Source organism: Centropristis striata, chromosome 24 (genome assembly GCF_030273125.1).
Source record: "Centropristis striata isolate RG_2023a ecotype Rhode Island chromosome 24, C.striata_1.0, whole genome shotgun sequence".
Classification (NCBI taxonomy): Eukaryota; Metazoa; Chordata; class Actinopteri; order Perciformes; family Serranidae; genus Centropristis; species Centropristis striata.
The window spans coordinates 347,435-371,531 of NC_081540.1; the positions used below are offsets into that span (position 1 = coordinate 347,435).

Consider the following 24,097-nt stretch of genomic DNA (forward strand, 5'->3'; position numbering starts at 1 on the left):
GAAGAGCCTGAAGACCTTTAACTCTTTACTGAACACCTTCCCTCTGGATCTACACTGACGACTATGACTAGTATCTCACTGACCAATCAGAGACCATAAACCACTGGTGTCCTGATGGACTCAGACTGAACCCTCAACACTCTGCTATGGTTCTGACTTCATCCTGCTTCTGTTGTATTCTCTCATTTGTACGTTGCTTTGGATAAAAACATCTGATAAATGACTGTAGAATTGTAGAATGGTAGAATTGTAGAATTGTAGAATGGTAGAATTGTAGAATTGTAGAATGGTAGAATTGTAGAATTGTAGAATTGTAGAATGGTAGAATTGTAGAATTGTAGAATGGTAGAATTGTAGAATTGTAGAGAGAAGAGGAGGAGTCAGAGAGGAGACCTACCTTGACCTTTGAACTCTCGATGAGATAATGAGCCATGGACTTCACCAGAGCCTCGAAGAAATACCACGAGTACTAAAACACACAGAGAGAAACTCTTTTACTAATATTAGACTTTAATTAGCCCCGTTTAAAGGAGGTCAGACAGTTTCTTATTAAAAACTTTAAACTCTAAAATGATAGGAAACTGTGTGTGCACAGAGCCAGAAAGCAGAACATATTCCCATTTAAAGAAGCTGTAACCAGAGTCTTAATGATCAATAATCAATAATGAATGATGGGGTGATGGTTGGTACCTTGAGCAGCTTGTTGCTGGTCAGGAAGTCAGTAGAAGGCTTCAGGATGGCCGTCATGGCTTTAGCCAGCTCCTCATGGACCGTCTTCAGACTGCTGGAGGAGGAGAACGGCTCCGGCCTGAACACAAACTGGACAAACATACACTCATATTATATAATATATAATATATAATACAGATATTATAGAGAGGAGGAGAACGGCTCTGGTCTGAACACAAACTGAGACCAGGAGGAACATACACTCATATAATATAATATATAATATTATACAGATATTATAGAGAGAGGAGGAGAACCGCCGTTTTCAATACAAAATTTTGGGCAGTTTTTCGCGACTTATGTCGTAAAGAATTTGTATTCTGTAGAGAAAAGTAATAGCACACCGATCCTGATCAAACCGCACGTTTTGATACATAAACATATAATATAACATGATATAATATAATATAATATAATATAATATAATATAATATAATATAATACCTTGGTGTAGGACCTGAGGTAATGCTCCAGACCTTCTTCATGACACTGAGCCACCACATGAACCATCACTCTGAGGAGACACCATCACACACACACACACACACACACACACATGTTAAAGATTACATTTACACTTACACACATTTATATACACCACCTGCAGAGCTTCAAACACTCACACACACTTTATTATGCACTTTAAAACCTCATAACAGTATACTAAGTAGCTAAAATCAGCCCTACCTTATTAAACATAAATGCATCAATAATAATAATCTAATGATATATTGAGAATATATAAAACAACCTGCACAACAAGTACTTTTACTTTTCATACCTTAGTACTTTACTTTTACTTCAGTAAGTTGTGAATGCAGGACTTTTACTGTAGCGGAGTAACTTCCTCACTTATTTCAGTTTTACTGCAGTAAAGTTACATTATCACATCTTTGACTGCTGCTGAAACAAAACCAAAACCAACGCTGGGACACAGATTCCTGGGTCTCACATGTGTATCTAAGTGTGTGTGTGTGAGTGTGTGTGTGTGTGTGTGTGTGTGTGTGTGTGTGTGTGTGTGTGTGTGTGTGTGTGTGTGTGTGTACCTGGTGACGTTAACAGCTACGTCCTCGTGTTCTGCAGCTCTGGTGAGAACAGAGAACAGCTGGTTCAGGACGGTCGGCAGGAAGTTCACCATCACATGTCCCTCCATGGCGTGGAGACTCTAGACCAGCAGGGACCAGGACACACGTTAGACCAGGGACCAGGACACACGTTAGACCAGCAGGGACCAGGACACACGTTAGACCAGGAGACACGTTAGACCAGGACACACGTTAGACCAGGACACACGTTAGACCAGGAGACACGTTAGACCAGGACACACGTTAGACCAGGAGACACGTTAGACCAGGAGACACGTTAGACCAGGACACACGTTAGACCAGGAGACACGTTAGACCAGGAGACACGTTAGACCAGGACACACGTTAGACCAGGAGACACGTTAGACCAGGACACACGTTAGACCAGGAGACACGTTAGACCAGGACACACGTTAGACCAGGAGACACGTTAGACCAGGAGACACGTTAGACCAGGACACACGTTAGACCAGGAGACACGTTAGACCAGGAGACACGTTAGACCAGGACACACGTTAGACCAGGACACACGTTAGACCAGGACACACGTTAGACCAGGACACACGTTAGACCAGGACACACGTTACAGAGTGTGTGATGAGGTGTGTGTTAAAGGTGTGTGTGTGTCAGTGTTTCCTGCAGATATAAACCAATAAAATCTCTCGTTTCCCACCTTGAGGTATTTGACCAGCTCTCCGTCTGCAGCGTTCTGCTCCGTCAGCTCCATCATCTCCTCACAGTGCTGGAAGAAGTTGTGCAGGTGCTGATCCTAGATAATCAATTATACTCACAATCAATAAATCATCCTAGATAATCAATTATACTCACAATCAATAAATCATCCTAGATAATCAATTATACTGACAATCAATAAATCATCCTAGATAATCAATTATACTCACAATCAATAAATCATCCTAAACAATATAAAAACATATTTTAATGCTAGCCACGATTCTGCTGATTCCTTCAATGTTGCATATTATAAAAGTGACAGAATACATTTTTACATCACATGTCATTTAGCTGATGTTTTGTCCAAAGCGACTAACAATAAGTGATTCAACCTGAAGCTTCTAGACTCAGACCAGGAACCAAGTAAGAACAGAACTTTAATAATATAATATAATATATAATAATTAATAAACCTGAGGGTTCTAGACTCAGAGCACAGGAATCAAGGAAGAACAGAACTTTAAGAGACAACTGTAATCACTACAGGAGTGATATATGTAAAGCATATATAAAGCATAAAGTTTGCCAGAAAACAGAAACCAAGTAGATCTTCAAAAATTAAAAAAGTCCAGGATCTGTACATGAGGACGGTGCTTTTCTCTGCTGATGATGACTGTGTGACATTAATGTAAATATATAAATATATATATAAATAGTGTATAAAGGTACCTGAGTGTAAACAGTGGAGACGAGGTGGGTGGAGACTTTGAACAGAGCTTTTCCTCCGTCCACCCATTTAACCTCTGAGCCTGAATGCTGCACAAACCAGACAGAAAAACAGTTAGAACAGTCAGAAAACAGTCAGAAACAGTCAGAAAACAGTCAGAAAACAGTGAGAAAACAGTCAGAAACAGTCAGAAACAGCATCACACAACTTTTTATCATATATAATAAGAAGCTTTACGGTTTCAGTGTTTACTAGAAAGACACAATAAGTTTATTTCTAGAGTTCCTGTGGACAAAAAGTCAGTTTTTGTTGAGTTTTGAACTAAAGTTAAAGGAAACTAAATGTAATTTATGTTGCTATTTACATTATTTACAGGAAATATGTGAAGAAATATTGACTATTAACTGGAATACTTTGCAGGAAGTGAGATTTTAGATGCAAGGCTCCGTTTAAGCACCTTTTTGTGTTCTTCTTTGTAAACCTGCAGCATGTTAGAGAGTTAATGTTCCACCATCTGAAGATTCTACTTCACAAGATACAACCTTGTTTTCTTCACTTTCTTCTTCATTTTAAAGGACATAATAGCCCAAGATTTCAGATTTCAGATGTCAAATGTCAATTATCAATTTACTTTCTCTGTTTACTTCTTGTTTACTGTGATCAATGTTTTTTCCTGGTTTGTTACTTCTCTTTTAATGAATGTATTGACTGAAATAAAGTAAAGTAAACCTTGGTGGTGTTGTCGTGGCTGCTCAGGTATCTGCTGGGCAGGTTGGAGGCCACCGGCAGCAGCTGATCATTCATGATGATCCTCCCGTCCTTCAGCAGAGGAAGCCACGAGGAACCCACTGAGGACACACACACTCTGATCATTATCTACTGATCATTACTATAGTATGATATCCTGTCTCAGAGAGGAGGAGCAGCAGCTACCTGGAGTCTCCACCTGCTCCTTCTTCTTGCTGTTGCTGTCACAGCTGACGTGGTAGAAGGAGAAGAGGAGGTGGTGCTTCTCATGCAGCTGAGTGGGCAGCTCCATCTTTATCTGCAGGAGGAACAACAACAGGCTCCTTTATTCAGAGTTCCTCCTCTGAGGATCCACAGAGACATCAGTTTATATCTCTGACTCTCTCTGATGTTAAATAGATTATATCAGTAACAGAGTCAAATGTTTTCTATCAGTAATATGAGCTGAGTCAGGTGTTTCAGAGACCTCGTCGTAGAACTCTGGGTTCTGCTGGTGGTGGAGAACAGCAGCGTGGGCCTGTCTGGTGAACAGAGGACCACCGGGGGGGCCGTAGATACACTGAGGGGTAAAACACACAGAGGGACCAGATCAATAGAGAACCAGAGAACCAGATCAATAGAGAACCAGAGGATCAGAGAGGAGAGCAGCAGCAACGTCTTCTCTAAACTCACAGAGAGGTTTGGTTTCAAGTATGAGGTCTAAAGTCGAGACCCACGAGTCCAAAACACGAGTCACAACAGAGTCCAGAGTCAGGACCAGCGAGTCAGAAGTCAAGTCTCCAAATAAGGAGGAAAAGGTCCCAAAAGATGACAAACAACAAGTCAAAGTGATGAGAAAAGAGTCCAGAGTCAAGGGGTCTAAAGTCAAAATCCAAGAGCAAGAAGTCTCAAATAAAGAGTCAAAACTAAAAGAAGAGAACCAGTCCTGAGTCCAGACCAGCAGGTCTCTAGTCACGTCCCAGGTCAAGGCAGGTCTAAAACCCAAACCTGAGACTAATGAGGCCAAACACAAGTTTTAGCATTTTATATGTTACAGCAGACAAACTTTATATTCTAGGAGATAAATGTTTTCTGACCTTCAGCGGCTGAGCTTCGTCTTCATCAGAGTCCTTGAATTCAATGCAGACGGCGATATTTCTGGCCTGGAGACACGAGACACGAGACACGAGACACGTTAGAACACGAGACACGTTAGAACACGAGACACGTTAGAACACACAGACAGAACCACTTCAGCCCATTGGAGTCTATGAGGAGGAGCAGCTGATTGGAACTAAAGAGATCAGAGAGAGATCAGCAGGTTGGTTTCCTTCAGGAGAGTCCAGAACCAGAACCAGGACCAGACCCGGACTAGAGACTAGGGACGAGTCTCATTTAAGACTATAAAACGTCCCTTCTGTTTTTGTAGCGTCTCACCTTAGTGAAGGACTTCTCCCCGTCATATTTCAGGTGTTTGATGCAGATTAATCCTTATTTTCCAGGTGTTTTATGGTATAAAGTAGAAGTATAACGTGTTATTATAGATTATTACCTTAGTGAAGGACTTCTGCCCGTCATATTTCAGGTGTTTGGGGTAAACATACAGGTGGTTCTTGTAGACGGTGAACGGTTGAGAACACTTGGCGATGCAGGGGACGAACTCCTCCACCTCCAGGAGGACACCACCACCATCTGTCCCACTGGGGACCGAGGTCCTCACAGGGACGTAGGAGGACGTCACACAGTCTACAGGAGGGAGGAGGGAGGAGGGAGGAGAGGAGACAGGAGAGGAGACAGGAGAGGAGACAGGAGACAGGAGAGGAGACAGTTGTTAAACAGAAGTGATAGAATAGAGAATATTATTGTATATTAAATATGAAATGAGAGAATAATATTGTATATTAAATGTATGAAGTGAGAGAATACTAACTGTTCTGGTCTGGAGCCACGCTGTCGATGGTCACGTCCAGGTTCCCTAAGAGGACCGGCAGCTTGGACATCTTCTCTGGTCTGATGGAGACAAACACCAGAGACTCAGAGAGACTTTAAGACAAGAGAAAGGGAAACATACTCTAAGAGACAGGAAGTTTAAACGTACTTCCTGAAGTCTGACAGCAGCTTGATCATGTCGTCGTCTGACAGCTTGCTGCTGTCCTGACGGAACAGAGACGAGAACCTGGAGCTCCGGTCCAGAGTTCCTGACGCGTCTTTGAAGACGGGCCTGCAGACAGAGAGATCTGTTAGAGATCTGATAAAGATCTGAGGATCTCTGCAGGATCATCTGACAGGTTACAGTGAGTTGATGAGCAGAATAACTCAGTGTGTATCTGTGTGAGCTGTTACAGGACCAGAGAAATGTCTAAAGTTTGTCCTTCAGCTGCAGTAAACATGTGATTGTGTTTATTGTTGTTAAGTGTTGTTGCAGTAAACATGTGACTGTGTTTATTGTTGTTGTTGTTTGTTGTTTGTTGTACCTGGCAGCCCAGGCGAAGGGCATCCTGAACCCTCCCAGCCTGCTGCACGCCGTCCTGGCGTTCTTCAGAACCTTCTGAGCCATCTGAGCAGAAAAACACGGTATTCATTATTATTATCATTAAAGATCATAATTGAGTCAGCCATGTACACACACACACACACACACACACACACACACACACACACACACACACACAGATTCACAGATTCACAGCTGGCAGAATCTACTTTGCACTGGTGAATTTAACTATGAAATAAACATGAAGTTACAGCTTCCTAAACATTCAGAACACAAATACAGTTTACAACAAACTTTCTGCTGACTCAGTTCTTACATATTTAAACACAAAAGCATTAACAAGGGAACAGTTGAGATATAAACTAGAGAACGAGCACTCAGACGGTGTTTCTTCCCCAGAAAGAGACACCACACCAAGCGCTCCCCTCCATCCTTAGCAGGCATCACTAATCAATCACAGATCAGTTTTATAGAAGAGATCACAGATCACACATCTTCTACAGCTATATAAAGTTATATATTATTATAAACAGTTTAATAAACCATGGTGAACATGGACATGTGTAGGTGTGTGTGTGTGTTAGTGTGTGTGTTAGTGTGTGTGTGTGTGTGTGTGTGTGTATTAGTGTGTGTGTGTGTTAGTGTGTATCAGTGTGTGTGTACCTTGGAGGAGTCAGAGCTCTTCATGTAGGGTTCTGTACAGTGAGTGTGTGTGTATTAGTGTGTGTTAGTGTGTGTGTTAGTGTGTGTGTGTGTGTGTGTGTTAGTGTGTGTGTGTGTGTGTGTGTGTGTGTGTGTGTGTGTTAGTGTGTGTCAGTGTGTATTAGTGTGTATTAGTGTATCAGTGTGTGTGTACCTTGGAGGAGTCGGAGCTCTTCGTGTAGGGTTCTGTACAGTGTGTGTGTGTGTGTGTGTGTGTGTGTGTGTTAGGTGTGTGTTAGTGTGTATCAGTGTGTGTGTGTTAGTGTGTATCAGTGTGTGTGTACCTTGGAGGAGTCGGAGCTCTTCATGTAGGGTTCTGTACAGTGTGTGTGTGTGTGTTAGTGTGTGTGTGTGTATTAGTGTGTATCAGTGTGTATCAGTGTGTGTGTACCTTGGAGGAGTCGGAGCTCTTCATGTAGGGTTCTGTACAGTGAGTGTGTGTGTATTAGTGTGTGTTAGTGTGTGTGTGTGTGTGTGTGTGTGTGTGTGTGTTAGTGTGTATCAGTGTGTCAGTGTGTGTGTACCTTGGAGGAGTCGGAGCTCTTCATGTAAGGTTCTGTGCAGTGAGTGATTCCTCCCTGGAGAACCTTTTCTATGCGAGCCACCAGGAAGATATCAGGATGAGGACATGTGACGGAGAACAGTCCCTGTCTGGGGAACCTCAGGGCGTTCTCCGGGACCCCCACGCCTCCGCCACCGCCACCGCCACCGCCACCGCCAGCGCTAACGGCGTCCGGCCTGCCGGAGGTCATCTGGCGGACCAGAGGGTGGTTCAGGTCCACTCTGAAGTCTGCAGAGATCTTCCTGCTGTTCTGGACATCAAACAGGGACAGAACCACGTAGAACGGTTCCACCTTCATCAAACACACACAGAGGGAGATTCATTTAGGGTTAGAGAACAGAAACATGGTTCCTGATGTCACCAAGACAGAAACACAGATAAAATAATAATCTATCATAGATCTGTCTCTCCCCTCACCAAGAGAGGAAATTATTCTTTATCTATTATTGTTGTGACACATTTTTGACACTAAACTGACATAAAACATCCCAATAAAGCAAAGTGTTTCATATTTGATGCAGGAGTTTTTGAGACGTCTACATCAGCTATTCTCAACCTTGGGGTCGGGACCCCAATTGGGGTCGCGAGATGATTTCTGGGGGTCAACAAATCATTCTAGAAGTCAGCTCTGTCTCCACTGTGTTAAAGTGTTCATGTGTTAATGTGTTTTAGTCTTTTTGGTCATTTAATGTCTTTTTTTTTGGTCATTTTGTGTCATTTTTTGATCATTTTGTGGTCAATTTGTGTCTTTTTTGGTCATTTTGTTTCCTTTTTTTGGTCATTTTCTGTCTTTTTTTAGTCATTTTCGGTCTTTTGGTAATTTTGTTTCTTTTTTGGGTCATTTTGTTTCTTTTTTGGGTCATTTTGTGTCTTTTTCGATCATTTTGTGGTCAATTTGTGTCTTTTTTAGTCATTTTGTTTCCTTTCTGGGTGATCTGAACTGTGTGTGTGAGATTGTGTTCAGTGAGTGGGGGTCGTGGACAACATGCATGTTAAATTGGGGGTCACGACTCAAAAAGGTTGAGAACTACTGATCTACATCATCAGTGTGAACAAAATTAAATGTTTGTCCTTTAAAAGAGGTAAAAACATGTTTAAAATGTTCACCATGGTTTATTAAACTGTTTATAATAATATATAACTGTATATAGCTGTAGAAGATGTGTGATCTGTGATCTATAAAACTGATCTGTGATTGATTAGTGATGCCTGCTAAGGATGAAGGGGAGCGCTTGGTGTGGTGTCTCTTTCTGGGGAAGAAACACCGTCTGAGTGCTCGTTCTCTAGTTTATATCTCAACTGTTCCACGCAAGAAAATTAATGTTTGTGTGTTTAACCCTTCAGAAAATGTTAATTACCCTTGGTGCAAAAAATGTTCACCTCTTAAAAAGTGCTATAAAAATATTATATGATTTTTTTTTTTACTTTCAATGCATTAGATCTTTTGTCCAACTTCAGTCCTGATATTTACATGTATTTCTTAAATAATTTTAACCCTTTAATGCCCTTTTAGGAATGTAAATCCACATGTATTAAATGATAAAAACACAAAATATGAAATATTTTCCATAGACTATAATGTTTTGTTTATTGTTTTGTAGACGATTTTTGTGAATGTCCACCTGTTGTTTGAATTAATGGTTGTTGTATTATTGCTGAAGTATTTTTGTACTTATTGTAAATATTTAAACTATAATCATATTGTGTAGCTGCTGCAGAGGAAACAGCGTCTGAGTGGTTGTTGATTCATTTCTCTCTGTTCTGTTCCAGGCTACAATCTATAGGCTTTATCTATATTTATATATGACTATTGAGGCGTACGTGTGATTTATCTATATTTATATATTATTATTGGAGCCTACGTGTGATTTATCTATATTTATATATTATTATTGGAGCCTACGTGTGATTTATCTATATTTATATATTATTATTGGAGCCTACGTGTGATTTATCTATATTTATATATTATTATTGGAGCCTACGTGTGATTTATCTATATTTATATATTATTATTGGAGCCTACGTGTGATTTATCTATATTTATATATTATTATTGGAGCCTACGTGTGATTTATCTATATTTATATATTATTATTGGAGCCTACGTTAGTTGTGGGTCGTCCTGCTGCAGACAGAAGGTTTCCCTGCAGGTTGAAGCTGCTGCTGTATATTTATCTATATTTCTATATAATAATAATAATTATAATTATAATTATATTTATATATTATTATTGGAGCGTACGTTGGTTGTGGGTCCGTCGTCGCTGTAGGCCACGCAGCCCTGCAGGTTGAAGCTGCTGCTGCTCTATATTTATCTATATTTATATATTATTATTATTATTATTGGGTCGTACGTTGGTTGTGGGTCCGTCTTCGTGCTCGGCCACGCAGCCCTGCAGGTTGAAGCTCAGCTCGTTGTATATTTATCTATATTTATATATTATTATTATTATTATTGAAGCGTACGTTAGTTGTGGGTCCGTCCTCGCTGTCGGCCACGCAGCCCTGCAGGTTGAAGCTCAGCTCGTTGTATATTTATCTATATTTATATATTATTATTATTATTATTATTGGGTCGTACGTTGGTTGTGGGTCCGTCTTCGTGCTCGGCCACGCAGCCCTGCAGGTTGAAGCTCAGCTCGTTGTATATTTATCTATATTTATATATTATTATTATTATTATTGGGTCGTACGTTAGTTGTGGGTCCCTCTTCGTGCTCGGCCACGCAGCCCTGCAGGTTGAAGCTCAGCTCGTTGCAGCTCACCAGAACTCTTTTACCAAACTTCTCCTCAAACTGTCGGACGTCCGGCTCGATGCCAGAGAAGTCCAGTTTCTGTTGGAGGAAGAGGAGAAGAAGAAGAAGAAGAAGAAGAAGAGGTCAGAGAGTCTAAAGAGAATAAATCAATGTATAAATCAATAAGTCAGGAGATCTTCACCTGTGTGTCTGGATCCAGAGTGAAGAGCTTCAGACGAGCTTCACTTCTCATCTTAGACTCGATATCTCTGGCCGTCTGAGGAACACAGAGGAAAGTTATTCAGCTTCATCTCATGCATTTATATATCTTTACTTATATTTATATATGTTATATATATATATCTGTATATGGAGCATGTTGTGTTTGTTTCCTAGAGAGTTTATGAGACAAGACGTGTCAGAGTTTGTTTCCTAAACAACTAAAACTGCATCAAACCTGAAATATTTTGGACTCTACTTCTTCTTCCTCTGTGTAACAGCTTAGAGATGCATTATTATATATATTTTTATATTTATTTATATTATGTTCCACTCTCCAGCAGCTGTGTATAATAAATAATAACTGAATGTTAATTTACTGGAATTCAATGCACAATAAGAAAAATCTGCATGTAAATGTTGCATAAATAATGAGTATAAAAGCAGCATCGTCCTGTTGAATTAGCAGTAAAGGACGCTATAATCTACAACTTTTTTTAATTACTACAGTTTTAGGATGTAAAATGTACAAGTTGTTCTGTAAAGATGTTTTTGATGCATTTGACATATATTTTTTATATCCATGCAGCTTTACTCTGAGTTAGTTTAGGGTCTGCCACGTTCTGCTGTTCTCCTCCATGTGGATCAAACATCTGCAGCCTGCAGCTCCAGATGTTTGTTCTGCTGCAGCAACAGGAAACAAGCTGCTCAGCAGGTTTCTGATCAGCTGCTGAGTGAAGCTGCAGAGCTGCACACTGATCATCCAGCTGCTGTTTTAGTGTTTTAGTGTTTTAGAGAGGAGGAGGAGGAGGAGGAGGAGGATACCTGGAAGCTGTCCTGGAAACTTCCGGAGGAGGAGAGCTCTGCTTTCCCCACATCCTCGTCTGCTGGACACAACAACAACAACAACAACAACAACACGTCTCTTAGCACAGGAAATATACAAAAACATGATGAAGAAGATCAGAACCAGAACATAAAGCTGGTTATTTCCTGTTAGCAGAGGAAATATAGATATAAAACCAGAATGAATGAGAACATAAAGCTGTTTATTTCTGCAGGATGAATGATTCCAGAGGGTGAAGCTGAAGAAGAGAAGAATCCTGATGGATAAATAAAGAGTTTATTAGTTAGTTTTATCTGTACCGTCGTGCAGCAGCATGTCCCCGTTCCTCTTGTCCGTCATGGCCTGTTCAAAGCTGCTGTGCAGGATCTTGTTGAGCGTGCCGATCCACTCGTCCATCTCCGCCTCGCCGTCCGCCGCCAGCAGGAACGTGCTCTTATCCTGCATCTTCAGCTCGAAGGCGAACCGCCGCACTTTACTGTTCTGAGACACAACAACACTCTGTTACTATTATTATTATTATTATTATTAGATTATTCAGAGTTCAGATGGGTCTGTTTGGGTCATTTTGTGTCTTTTTTAAATAATTTTGTGTCTTTTTTAAATAATATGTCTTTTTTTAATAATGTTATGTCTTTTTGGTAATGTGTCTTTTTTTGGTGTAATTTTGTGTCTTTTATTTTAAATAATCTTGTGTCTTTTAAAAACAATAATTTTGTGTCTATCTTGGCCATTTTGTGTCTTTGTGGGTCATTTTGTGTCTTTTTTTTACTAATTTTGTGTCTTTTTTCTGTCATTTTGTGTCTTTTTTCTGTCATTTTGTGTCTTTTTTTTGTCACTTTGTGTCTTTTTGGGTCACTTTGTGTCTTCTTTTGTAATTTTGTGTCTTTTTTTAAAAATAATCTTGTGTCTTTTAAAAAAAATAATTTTTTGTCTATCTTGGCCATTTTGTGTCTTTGTGGGTCATTTTGTGTCCTTTTTTTACTAATTTTGTGTCTTTTTTTGTAATTTTGTGTCTTTTTTTAGTAATTTTGTGTCTTTTTTTTCTGTCATTTTGTATCTTTTTGGGTCACTTTGTGTCTTTTTTTGTAATTTTGTGTCTTTTAAAAAAAAAAATCTTGTGTCTTTTAAAAGAAATAATTTTGTGTCTATCTTGGCCATTTTGTGTCTTTTTGGGTCATTTTGTGTCTTTTTTTTTTACAAATTTTGTGTCTTTTTTGGGTCACTTTGTGTCTTATTTTGGTCATTTTGTGTCTTTTTTTAGTAATTTTGTGTCTTTTTTCTGTCATTTTGTGTCTTTTTTTAGTAATTCTGTGTCTCTTTTGGTCATACTGCCTCCAGCGGCCTCCAGGTAATTAGAGTTTGAGAGCCCTGGTTTAAATAATCCCATCTGGGTTTTCTGCCTCTCCCTGACCTTTACATGACTTGTCATCATTTGATGTTATTATAACTGTGTAAATAAATAAATAAAGGTATAAAGCCAGATGTTGTACCTGGACGACCCCCATGCAGGAGTCCAGGAAGATGGTCCCTTTGGGGTCCTTGGACGTGTTCTCGTCCTTGTAGAAGTTGAGGTTGTAGGACCCGTCTCCCAGCTGGGCCAGGTGGAAGTACCTCCTCTTGAAGGACTGGAGGAGGAGCAGAGAGGAGGAGCAGAGAGGAGGAGTCAGCATCTTTAAATATCTCTAAATATACCAGCGTAGAGGGTCCCTCAGGACCCCAACAGTTCCAACATTAACTCTGTCCCCACATGTCTGAGTCCTGCTCACCCTCATGGTCACACTGATGGCACTGTTCATGTTCCCTTTGTAGAGCCAGCCGTGTTTAGACACGCCCCCTTTCTGAGAGCCCAGAGACGACGAGTCCTGCACACACACACACACAACAATAACACACACAACAACACATGATTTAAACAGTAGAAAACACACAACAACACATGATTTAACCTCTAACTTAGAGAAAACACACAACAACACATGCATTTAAACAGTAGAAACACACAACAACACATGCATTTAAACAGTAGAAAACACACAACAACACATGATTTAAACAGTAGAAAACACACAACAACACATGCATTTAAACAGTAGAAAACACACAACAACACATGATTTAAACAGTAGAAAACACACAACAACACATGCATTTAAACAGTAGAAAACACACAACAACACATGATTTAAACAGTAGAAAACACACAACAACACATGCATTTAAACAGTAGAAAACACACAACAACACATGGAGTTAAACAGTAGAAACACACAACAACACATGATTTAAACAGTAGAAAACACACAACAACACATGCATTTAAACAGTAGAAACACACAACAACACATGATTTAAACAGTAGAAAACACACAACAACACATGATTTAAACAGTAGAAAACACACAACAACACATGATTTAAACAGTAGAAAACACACAACAACACACACTAAACCTCTAACTTAGAGAAAACACAGGTGAGAGCTGATTCTCTTTATGTGCATGTTGATATTTCAGAGTGACTCTGTGTCCATAAACAGGTTAAATGTCTGCCTGAGGTGAACTACGGAGCCTTTAAATGTCAGGAAGACGTTAAAGGTGTGAAGGCTGTCTGGGAGTAAAGCAGCCAGATGAAATCAGTGAGGAGGATAATGAGCAGTAAATTAATTATAATGTTGATCTGCTGAGAGAAACAAAGGTTGGAGACTCACCTCGTCTTTCTCCACGTCTTCATCCACCTCAAACACATGAGCTGCTAGTTTATCAGGACGCAGCACCTTACTGGGAGGAAATGTACAGGTTCAGAAATATACTGGGAGGAAATAACTTTATTACAGCTTCAAATATACACAACCTGAGAGAAAAGAACTTTATTTACAGGTTAATATATGCAAAACCTGACTGCAAAAAGGTGGGGAGTTGACTAAAATGTAAATAAAGAATCATTTTTTACTGATATTCCATTTAAAATGCAAAAGTGCATGAAGTTCTTGAGGTAAAACATGAAATAAATGTTTTGTCTTTTTGGTAATTCTGTGTCTTTTTTTAGTAATTTTGTGTCTTTTTTAAGTAATTTAGTTTTTTTTTTTGTCATTTTGTGTCTTTTTTAAGTAATTTAGATTTTTTTTTCCTGTCATTTTGTGTCTTTTTTGGTCATTTTGTGTCTCTAACAGGTTAAAGGTTAATATATGCAAAACCTGACTCCAAAAACGGTGGGAACTAAAATGTAAATAAAGAATCATTTTTGACTTATATTCCATTTAAAAATGGAAAAATGCATGAAGTCACTGAGGTAAAAGATGAACTAAATGTTCTTTAGGAGAATGAAAGTGCGTTTAAGGTTGGTAGTGAGGATCCTGTTGTTGAGTTTCTCTGCAGGATGTTTCTCAGATCCTCTAACAGGCTGACCTCTGACCCCTGCAGACCCTCTGAGGGGACCAGAGAGTAAACAGAGCTGAGATCCTGGAGCAGAGCTGCTTCCTGTCCTGGAGGACTCAGAGAGAGTTTCTGTCCCTGCAGATGTAAAGATATCAGAGCAGAATCACTCTAATAATAGATCTGCTGCTGTTTATCTCTGGAGGACTCAGGAAACTTCTATTGTTGTTCTTCTTCTTCACGTTTCCCTCTTTATGGAACCTCAGTCCACCACACAAACATTATATTTACAGGGTCTAACAGGGTCTAACAGGGTCTAACAGGGTCTAACGGGGTCTAACAGGGTCTAACAGGGTCTAACAGGGTCTAACAGGGTCTAACAGGGTCTAACAGAGTCTAACAGGTCTGAGTGGATGGACCAAACACATTGATACCTCAACAGCAGAATGTGTTTCAGTGGATCTGAAGCTGCACAGGAAGCATTAGCTATTAGCTATTATGCAGATATTTTGCTCTCTGTGGAGTCTTATTGGGTGATTCTGTCCATTTTAAAATTCTTTTCATGTCTTTTCCTGTCTGTTGTTGTTTCTCTTTTAGTTATTTTGTGTCTTTTTTTTGTCATTTTGTGTCTTTTTTTAGTCATTTTGTGGAGAAACACATCAGACTCAATAAACGCTTGATAAAAACAACAGAGATTAACAGAATTTAGTTTCCTGAGAAGATGAATTCTCTGTTTACTGTCTAGTCTGTTGACAGCACATTAGAGATGGTGGTCTGTTGTAAAAGCATGGTAATGCTGGTTTACACCAACAGATGTCCCAGTCAGTCCCACACTACAAACTGGAAGTCTTTAGGCTCCAGACCGGCCAGTAAAACCACTTCCACGTTATTCAATGAAACTAATTATAATTAAATAGGACATAAATGTATATGATGAACACACACACACACACACACACACACACACAGAGAGACTGACTTTGGCAGCTGGCGGAAGTCTCCAGAATATTCCTCGTACTTGTAGTTGACCACGTGCCAGTCAGACTTGTAAGTTTTGATGCACTGAAAGAGACACAAAGAGGAGAAGAAGAAGAGAAGAGAAGAGGAGAAGAGAAGAAGAGGAGAAGAGGTCAGAGGTCAGAGGTTCAACAGGAGAAAATAATGGTCCGGGTTTCTGAAATAACCTGAGAGTTATATCCAAAATGTTCCACTTTCAGAGCTACAGGAGCTGGTAGGAGCTTCAGCAGAAAACTACAGCATCAGGTGTCTCCAGGCAGACTGATCTCAGATCTAACTCTAACATCTGGATGGAGAGTCAGTCCGTTGTGCAACGAGGATTAATTTAGAGGAGAACAGAAACATTTAGAGGATCAGTTTCACTCTCAACTTCAGTCAGAGAGGAACAGAAGCACCAGGACCAGGACCAGGACCTGGACCAGGACCAGGACCAGGACCAGGACCAGGGTAAAGGAGTAAAGAATCAGGTTTACCTCCTGGACAAACAGTGACTGAGCTTCTTTCTCTGCCGTCTCTGGAACGGTGGAGAACAGAGTCCGGCCCTGACGCTGCAGACACGAGATCTGAGGACAGAGACAGGAAAAAAACACTGAAACACACTAAAACACACTGAAACACACTAAAAATACAATGAAAACACACTGAAAATACACTGAAAATACACTGAAAACACACTGAAACACACTGAAAATACACTGAAAACACACTGAAACACACTGAAAATACACTGAAAAACACTGAAAATACACTGAAAACACACTGAAAACACACTGAAACACTATAGACTTTCTAGAAACATTTAAAGGAAAAGTTCCTCTCTTTTATGGCTGATTTGAGTCTCTGTCTGGAAATATGAAGCTGAGTTCAGATAATCACACACGTTTCAAAACACTTTCACTGTACAAAATTAGTACAATTAGTGCACATGTGGACTTGGTTTTAATATGTATGTATTTATATAGTTTATAGTTCTCTCTATGTGTATATATGTATTTATATAGTTTATAGTTCTCTCTATGTGTATATATGTATTTATATAGTCTATAGTTCTTTTCATAGCATCCAAAGACACTTTACAACAGCTGAAACCATCAACACACTAAAACAGAGGAGAACTACATTCATGACTCATTTCCAGTGATTCTATGGTGAAATATTCTCTAAAACAGAGTAAAGTAGCTGCTGTTGTTCCTTTAAATGAGTGAAAGACAGAGAGATGTTCCTGCAGGCGGCATTAACTGTCCTAGTTCCTCCGACAGACAGACCAGGATCCAGAGACCAGGATCTATATCTGAGACGCCTCAGGGCTCAGAGTCTCTGATTAACCCTCAGAGAGACGAGGAACCAGAGAACCAGAGGAACCATGACCCAGTTTACCCAGAAACCTCCTACTGTCACATTTACACTCAGTCAGAGAGGTTATCAGTTAGTCAGTTAGTCAGTTAGTCCAGATCAGTGACCTGAGGACTGGTCTGCAGCTCATTTAGCTCAGATACTGAACTGATCTGCTATTATCAAACTGACTTTTTATGCTTTTGTTCAGCTGAGATAAAAACAAGCTACAAAGCAGCACATGAGCATAAAAACCTTTAAAACGTCATGAAAACTGGAGCTAAAGGTCCAGTTTTCACCTGCAGCCTCATGATTTAACTGACTCCATAAAGACTAAAACTTAGTATTTTAAGGTGATTTAACTTCAAACGCATTAACACATTCAACTACAAATAAGTACAGTATACTGATTACATTTTATAGCAATGCAACATTGTAATTAAACTGTTTAAAGAGCAAAAGGTCCAGTGTTCTGTTAGAAGATGCACCTGCAGCTAGGGATGGGTACCTTTCCGTATGAACCGATACGGTACCGATACCCGGTACCTGGGAATCGGTACCGGTACTCAACGGTACCAATTTTCGGTACTTTTGCGTTTGTTTATGTGGTAATAAATGTTAATTTGTTTAATAATAAAATCAAATTTTTTCAATTCAACATATTTATTTCTCAAAATATAAACTTTAAAAAATATATCAAAACAATATAAAATCCAGGATGAGCAGTGCTTTATTGTTTTATTGTAACATGAAGGTTGCAGCGTTATCAAAGAATACAGAGGAGCTCTCAGGTGGCACGTGCACGGAGGAGAAAAAAAAAAAAAAAGGTGCAAGTGCACGTGTGATTTGTTGTGATGACGTCGTAGCTGTGGGCGGAGCTCCGGTCAGACAGTATTGTGGGCGTGGCATGGTTGGAATAAACAAAGTTGAGTCGGGCTTCTCTGTGCACATATCGAGGATGACGCAGGAGTCCCAGGGATTTAATTTCAGCGAGGCAGTTTGGAGTAAAGTGGCAGGTAATATTCCTGAGTTGAAGAGCGGAGTATTAGCGGAGGACCAGAGATGCAGCAGCTAGCTGCTAGCTGCTAATGACTGGTCTACAGAAGAATGGAGAGAGCAAACGGAGTAAGGAAGGTCCAATCTGGAGGCAGACGAAGGCCAAGCCCGGGTAGAGACATTGGAGAGATAGCAGCTGGCGGCTAGCAGGCCTAGAGCCGGCTGTTCGTCTCTGCACCGGGGTGGAAGAGGGCAGCAGCTAGTGGCCGCGGTGAGCAGACAGGACCAGACGAGGAGGTAAATAAAAAAATAAAAAATAGTGCGATCGTCAGCACGCTTGTTAATCAAAGACGTTAAATGAAAACAGGTTGAAATCAATGATCAGTTTAAAGGTAACGCCGTTTAGGTACCGAAACATGGTACCGTTTGATTTTACATGAATCGGTACTCGGTAGTACCGACGGAATTCGGTCGGTACCTATAAAAGTACCGAATTCAGTACCCATCCCTACCTGCAGCCTAACATGTCAATAACTGGATAAAGAGGCTGGTTAGGACTAAAAAGTAACATTTTAAGGTGATTTGTTCCACTCAAAAGGAAAAACACAAATCTGACTGCAAATAAGTCGAATTTCTAGAAGTTTTATTTGTGAATTCAAATGTTACAATCTTTCCCTCTGAACTAGTGTGTGTGTGTGTGTGTGTGTGTGTGTGTGTGTGTGTGTACAGCCAGCCCTTACTCTCTCCCCCTTTTTAAGCCCAGTGATGTAAAACATATGGCAGGTTACACACACACACACACACACACACACACACACACACACTAATGAAAGCCGTTCATCATCTCCTGATTGTGAAACACAGATTATTTCCCAGCTTGTTACCGTTATTATTATTATCATTATTACTATTATTATTATTATTATTGCTATTATTACTATTATTATCATTATTATTATTATTATTATTATTATTATTAGTGTGAACTCTGATTGATGACTCTGTTGGATTTCATCGTCTTGTTTTTTTTGCTGTTTCAATCACAGTTGAACAGGGTTAACCCTTTAAATAAAAGCTTTATGTGACTGAAACAGGAGGAAGAGAAATCTTTGGCTTTATTTCATCGTTTCACACTTTTAAACTGACACTAAATCTCATTATCAGCCATAGAAAAGTCTTTATTTTGCTATTAACTCATATTATTGGGTGTTTTCCTCTATACAAGCCAACATTTTTGGTGTATTTTACTAGGAAAAGTTCATTTGTAGACTCAGAAGTGATTTTGTTTGGTCAGAATGATGGAATATTAAATATTAAAGCCTTTCTGACCCTCAGATGAACTGAACCTACAGCTTCTTTTTAAGATATAAACATGGAAAACAGAGCTTTTTTTCATCCAGTCTGGATGTTTTTCACACTTTCAGACTTTTAAACTGACTAAAAATCTCATAAATAGCGATAGAAAAGCCTTTATTTTGATATTTAGTGATATTATTGGGATTTTTCCTCTACAGAAGGCAACATTTTTAGTGTATTTTACTAGAAAAAGTTGATTTGAAGACTCAGTTTGTTTGTTTTTTGTCAGTTCGGATGTTTTTAACACTTTTAGACTTTTAAACTGACACAGAGTGGTGATATTATTGGGATCTGATGGATTGTAATTCAACTTTTTTGGTGTATTTTACTAGAAAAAGTTGATTTGTAGACTGAGAAGTGATGTTTGTGTGTTTCTCTGTGTTATAATATTAAATATCTGATGTTTTCTCTCTGTATAAAATCCTCTGTGACCCTCAGAAGGACTGAACATCAGGTACTAGTTGATAGAGAACAGTAGAAGAGATTAGAGGAGGAATGAGAAACATGCAGCCTCTCCCTCTTTTCTCTCCGCTCACTCTATATGACGTAATGTTGCTTTAAAGTCTCACAGTCTTTAGACATGGAGGAGGAGGAGGAGGAGATGATCATGTCTTCATTAATATTACAGCTGAGAGGAACTTTAACAACAAACTGTAACTAGTAAAGACTTCTACAGCTCCAGAGTCACATTAGAACAGACAGTCAGCTCCACTGACACTTTAAATGCTTCAGAAAGGAACTAAAATAAACTAAAAGTCATCAAAGCGAGCTCCTTTAACCCTTTGGAGTTATTTTGACTGTTTTAAACTAAATTAAAACAGAAGCTGTAGGTTGCCACATTCAGCACAACCTGACCTGATTATTTTCCAGTTTGATTTACTGGATCAAACCTTTGAAACACACAACAATGTTTGAAAATGATGTTTTTATACTTGTTCTGTTTGAACCTGTCACTTATCTCTTTAGCTTTCCTTCTTTTCTAAAGAGCTGAAGTTGTAAATCTCACTCCAAATGTTCTCAGTGTAGTCAGATTACAAGAGAAATACAGTCAGAATTTAAAGCATTTTAAAGCACTTTATCCAAAATCAAAGCACTTTTCAAACATTTTCAAGGATTTCATGCACCCGTATGAACTCTGAACTAAGACAGAAGACAGGAAGGTGATTGATTGTTTTAAAGGAGAATAAAGTGTGTTTTCTGACCTGGAAGTCTTCTGTGGGGAAGGTGAGCATGTCTCTGAGGACGTCACTCAGGATCTGAGTCCTCCTCTGCAGGACCACGTTCTCATAGTCCAGAGGCTCCACCAGCTTCACCCGAACCTGGAACACAAACACCACCAGGTCAACAATAGTCCAGAGGCTCCACCAGCTTCACCCGAACCTGCAACACAAACACCATCAGGTCAACAATAGTCCAGAGGCTCCACCAGCTTCACCTTCACCTGCAACACAAACACCACCAGCACCAGGTCAACAATAGTCCAGAGGCTCCACCAGCTTCACCCGAACCTGCAACACAAACACCACCAGCACCAGGTCAACAATAGTCCAGAGGCTCCACCAGCTTCACCCGAACCTGCAACACAAACACCACCAGGTCAACAATAGTCCAGAGGCTCCACCAGCTTCACCTGCAACACAAACACCACCAGGTCAACAATAGTCCAGAGGCTCCACCAGCTTCACCCGAACCTGCAACACAAACACCACCAGGTCAACAATAGTCCAGAGGCTCCACCAGCTTCACCTGCAACACAAACACCACCAGGTCAACAATAGTCCAGAGGCTCCACCAGCTTCACCTTCACCTGCAACACAAACACCACCAGGTCAACAATAGTCCAGAGGCTCCACCAGCTTCACCTTCACCTGGAACACAAACACCACCAGGTCAACAATAGTCCAGAGGCTCCACCAGCTTCACCTGCAACACAAACACCACCAGGTCAACAATAGTCCAGAGGCTCCACCAGCTTCACCTTCACCTGCAACACAAACACCACCAGGTCAACAATAGTCCAGAGGCTCCACCAGCTTCACCTGCAACACAAACACCACCAGGTCAACAATAGTCCAGAGGCTCCACCAGCTTCACCTGCAACACAAACACCACCAGGTCAACAATAGTCCAGAGGCTCCACCAGCTTCACCTGCAACACAAACACCACCAGGTCAACAATAGTCCAGAGGCTCCACCAGCTTCACCTGCAACACAAACACCACCAGGTCAACAATAGTCCAGAGGCTCCACCAGCTTCACCCGAACCTGCAACACAAACACCACCAGCACCATCAGGTCACACTCAGGAAACAGGAGGCAAGAAACACCGTCTTTCATTCTCTAGAAACAGCGCTGGGGTTTCTGTCATTTTTCAACCCATAATTGTTCAATAAATAACACTTGTTGTGTATTAATTTGAAGATGTATTAAATGTTTGACATATAGCAGTTTAAAATGAAAACTCCTGCTTGATTGAGATCAGAGCAGCTCTGATTTAAATCCCACTGCACCATCTGGAACAATAACAGGACATCAAGAGACCTGAAACACCAACATTAGATATAATAGAGACAGTTTTAGGATTACTGGGACTCTCTGTTGGAACCAAGGAGCTGTTTCTGTGAATCCTTATTTAGTGTGAATGTTAAAGTCTCAGTGAGTGCTGAGCTTTATGAATGAGACAGACTGAATGATGAGCAGCAGCTCAGAGTTATCTCAGAGTGATCAGCTCACAGTTACAACATGACGACACTGTTTCTATTGTCCTCCAGCAACAGAAACAGAAACAGAGACAGACAGACAGTAACAGGGTACCAGTCACTGGCAGACTCACGTTCACAACCTCAACACCACAAACCCTCTACTGCAGCTCTACTGCAGCTCTACTGAAGCTCTACTGAAGCTCTACTGAAGCTCAGAGTTCCTCCAGTAAATCCTCTAGAACTCTAATTACCTGGGGGCTGCTGGAGGCACTATCAACATGACCAAAATGACACAAAATTACTAAAAAAAAAAGACAGAATTACCAAAAAAAAAGGCACAAAATTATTTAAAAAAAAACACAAAATTACCAAAAAAAGACGCAGAATTATTAAAAAAAGACACAAAATTATTTAAAAAAGACACAGAATTACCAAAAAAAAGACACAAAATTATCAAAAAAGACACAAAATTATTTAAAAAAGAGACAAAATTACCAAAAAAAGACACAAAATTACAAAAAAGAGACAAAATTATTAAAAAAGAGACAAAATTATTAAAAAAGACACAAAATTATTTAAAAAAGACACAAATTACAAAAAAGACACAAAATTATTTAAAAAAGACACAAAATCACAAAAAAGACAAAATTATTAAAAAAAGACACAAAATCACAAAAAAGACAAAATTATTAAAAAAAGACACAAAATTATTAAAAAAAGACACAAAATTATTAAAAAAGACACAAAATTATTTAAAAAAGACACAAAATTACGAAAAACACAAAATTATTAAAAAAAGAGACAAAATTATTAAAAAAGACACAAAATTACCAGAAAAAGTAATTAAAGGGACCTTCCACCACAACACGGTAAAGTGCCATTCATATAAAACTCACATTAAACTTTCATATCAAGGTGGGGGCCACAAAATATCATCACGAGGGCCACAATTGGCCCACGGGCCGCCAGTTAGAGACCCCTGGTCTAAAGCATTATAACACAGAGAGATTCACTCAGAGTTCATCTTCCAACGTTCCTCAGAAACATCGTGAGGATCTCCACATGTCTCACACGTGTTTCTGTTCCTGAATATTATAAAACATGCAGAAATAAACAGCTTTGATCTATTTAAAGAGAAATATTCAGATCATTTTCAGACTTTACACGTTTACACCACAGCTGAAATCTCTTTAAATCATTCTGCACACAAGAAAACAGGCAGCGCAGCAAAAGTTATTAAAAAATAATACAAAATGATTAAATAAATGTCTCTAAATTAGAGCTGACAGCTGACTTATTTAATCTGGCTTTTAAGCATCATTTTATTATTTTTAGCATTTATTTTATCATCAGCTGTTCTTTTCTTTCTTTGTTTTGCTGTGTTGCATTATTTATTCATTTATTTTATTTTTAATGTTTTAAAGCACTTTGAGCTCCATTTCTTGAATGAAAAGTGCTCTATAAATAATAATACTAACTTTATTTATACATATCTATACATTTTGTGCATGTTTTTGTGTAATTTGTATCCATTTGTAGCTGTTTTGAGCCTCTTTGTCATCTTTTTAAATAATTTTTCTCTCTTTCTAGTTGTTTTATGTCCCTGAATAGACATATTGTATATTTTTGGTAGTTTTGTGGAGTTTTTTTTCTTCTTTTTGTGTATTTTTTGGTTGTTTTCAGTCTCTGTAGAGTCATTCTATGTCTTATACCTTTAAATGTTTTTATGTTCAATCTCTGAAGAGAAACTAAAGCTGTCAGATAAATGTAAAATTAACCTTTAAATGTAGTAAAGTAGAAGTATAAAGTAACATAAAAC

The 24,097-nt window shown here is 39.3% G+C and overlaps 1 protein-coding gene across 2 annotated transcripts in view; it reads right to left on the bottom strand.

Annotated features, from left to right (window-relative positions):
* The window catches only part of LOC131963131 (dedicator of cytokinesis protein 9-like), a 67,282-nt gene that overhangs the window by 26,922 nt on the left and 16,263 nt on the right, over positions 1-24,097 (bottom strand). Inside the window, exons 2-26 of one of the 2 annotated variants that reach the window (XM_059328279.1) lie at positions 20,779-20,895; positions 16,366-16,455; positions 15,855-15,937; positions 14,212-14,281; positions 13,271-13,366; positions 12,995-13,129; positions 11,804-11,984; positions 11,483-11,544; positions 10,641-10,715; positions 10,397-10,537; positions 7,663-7,992; positions 6,417-6,499; positions 6,041-6,163; positions 5,873-5,952; positions 5,495-5,688; positions 5,040-5,105; positions 4,430-4,522; positions 4,150-4,261; positions 3,946-4,064; positions 3,219-3,305; positions 2,488-2,583; positions 1,776-1,894; positions 1,174-1,243; positions 691-819; positions 398-469 (exon numbers count right to left, since the gene is read on the bottom strand). In XM_059328279.1, coding sequence (XP_059184262.1) covers positions 398-469; positions 691-819; positions 1,174-1,243; positions 1,776-1,894; positions 2,488-2,583; positions 3,219-3,305; positions 3,946-4,064; positions 4,150-4,261; positions 4,430-4,522; positions 5,040-5,105; positions 5,495-5,688; positions 5,873-5,952; positions 6,041-6,163; positions 6,417-6,499; positions 7,663-7,992; positions 10,397-10,537; positions 10,641-10,715; positions 11,483-11,544; positions 11,804-11,984; positions 12,995-13,129; positions 13,271-13,366; positions 14,212-14,281; positions 15,855-15,937; positions 16,366-16,455; positions 20,779-20,895 — 2,823 coding nt within the window. The remainder of the gene's footprint in view (positions 1-397; positions 470-690; positions 820-1,173; positions 1,244-1,775; positions 1,895-2,487; positions 2,584-3,218; positions 3,306-3,945; positions 4,065-4,149; positions 4,262-4,429; positions 4,523-5,039; positions 5,106-5,494; positions 5,689-5,872; positions 5,953-6,040; positions 6,164-6,416; positions 6,500-7,662; positions 7,993-10,396; positions 10,538-10,640; positions 10,716-11,482; positions 11,545-11,803; positions 11,985-12,994; positions 13,130-13,270; positions 13,367-14,211; positions 14,282-15,854; positions 15,938-16,365; positions 16,456-20,778; positions 20,896-24,097) is intronic. The other variant, XM_059328280.1, reaches the window with a different exon arrangement.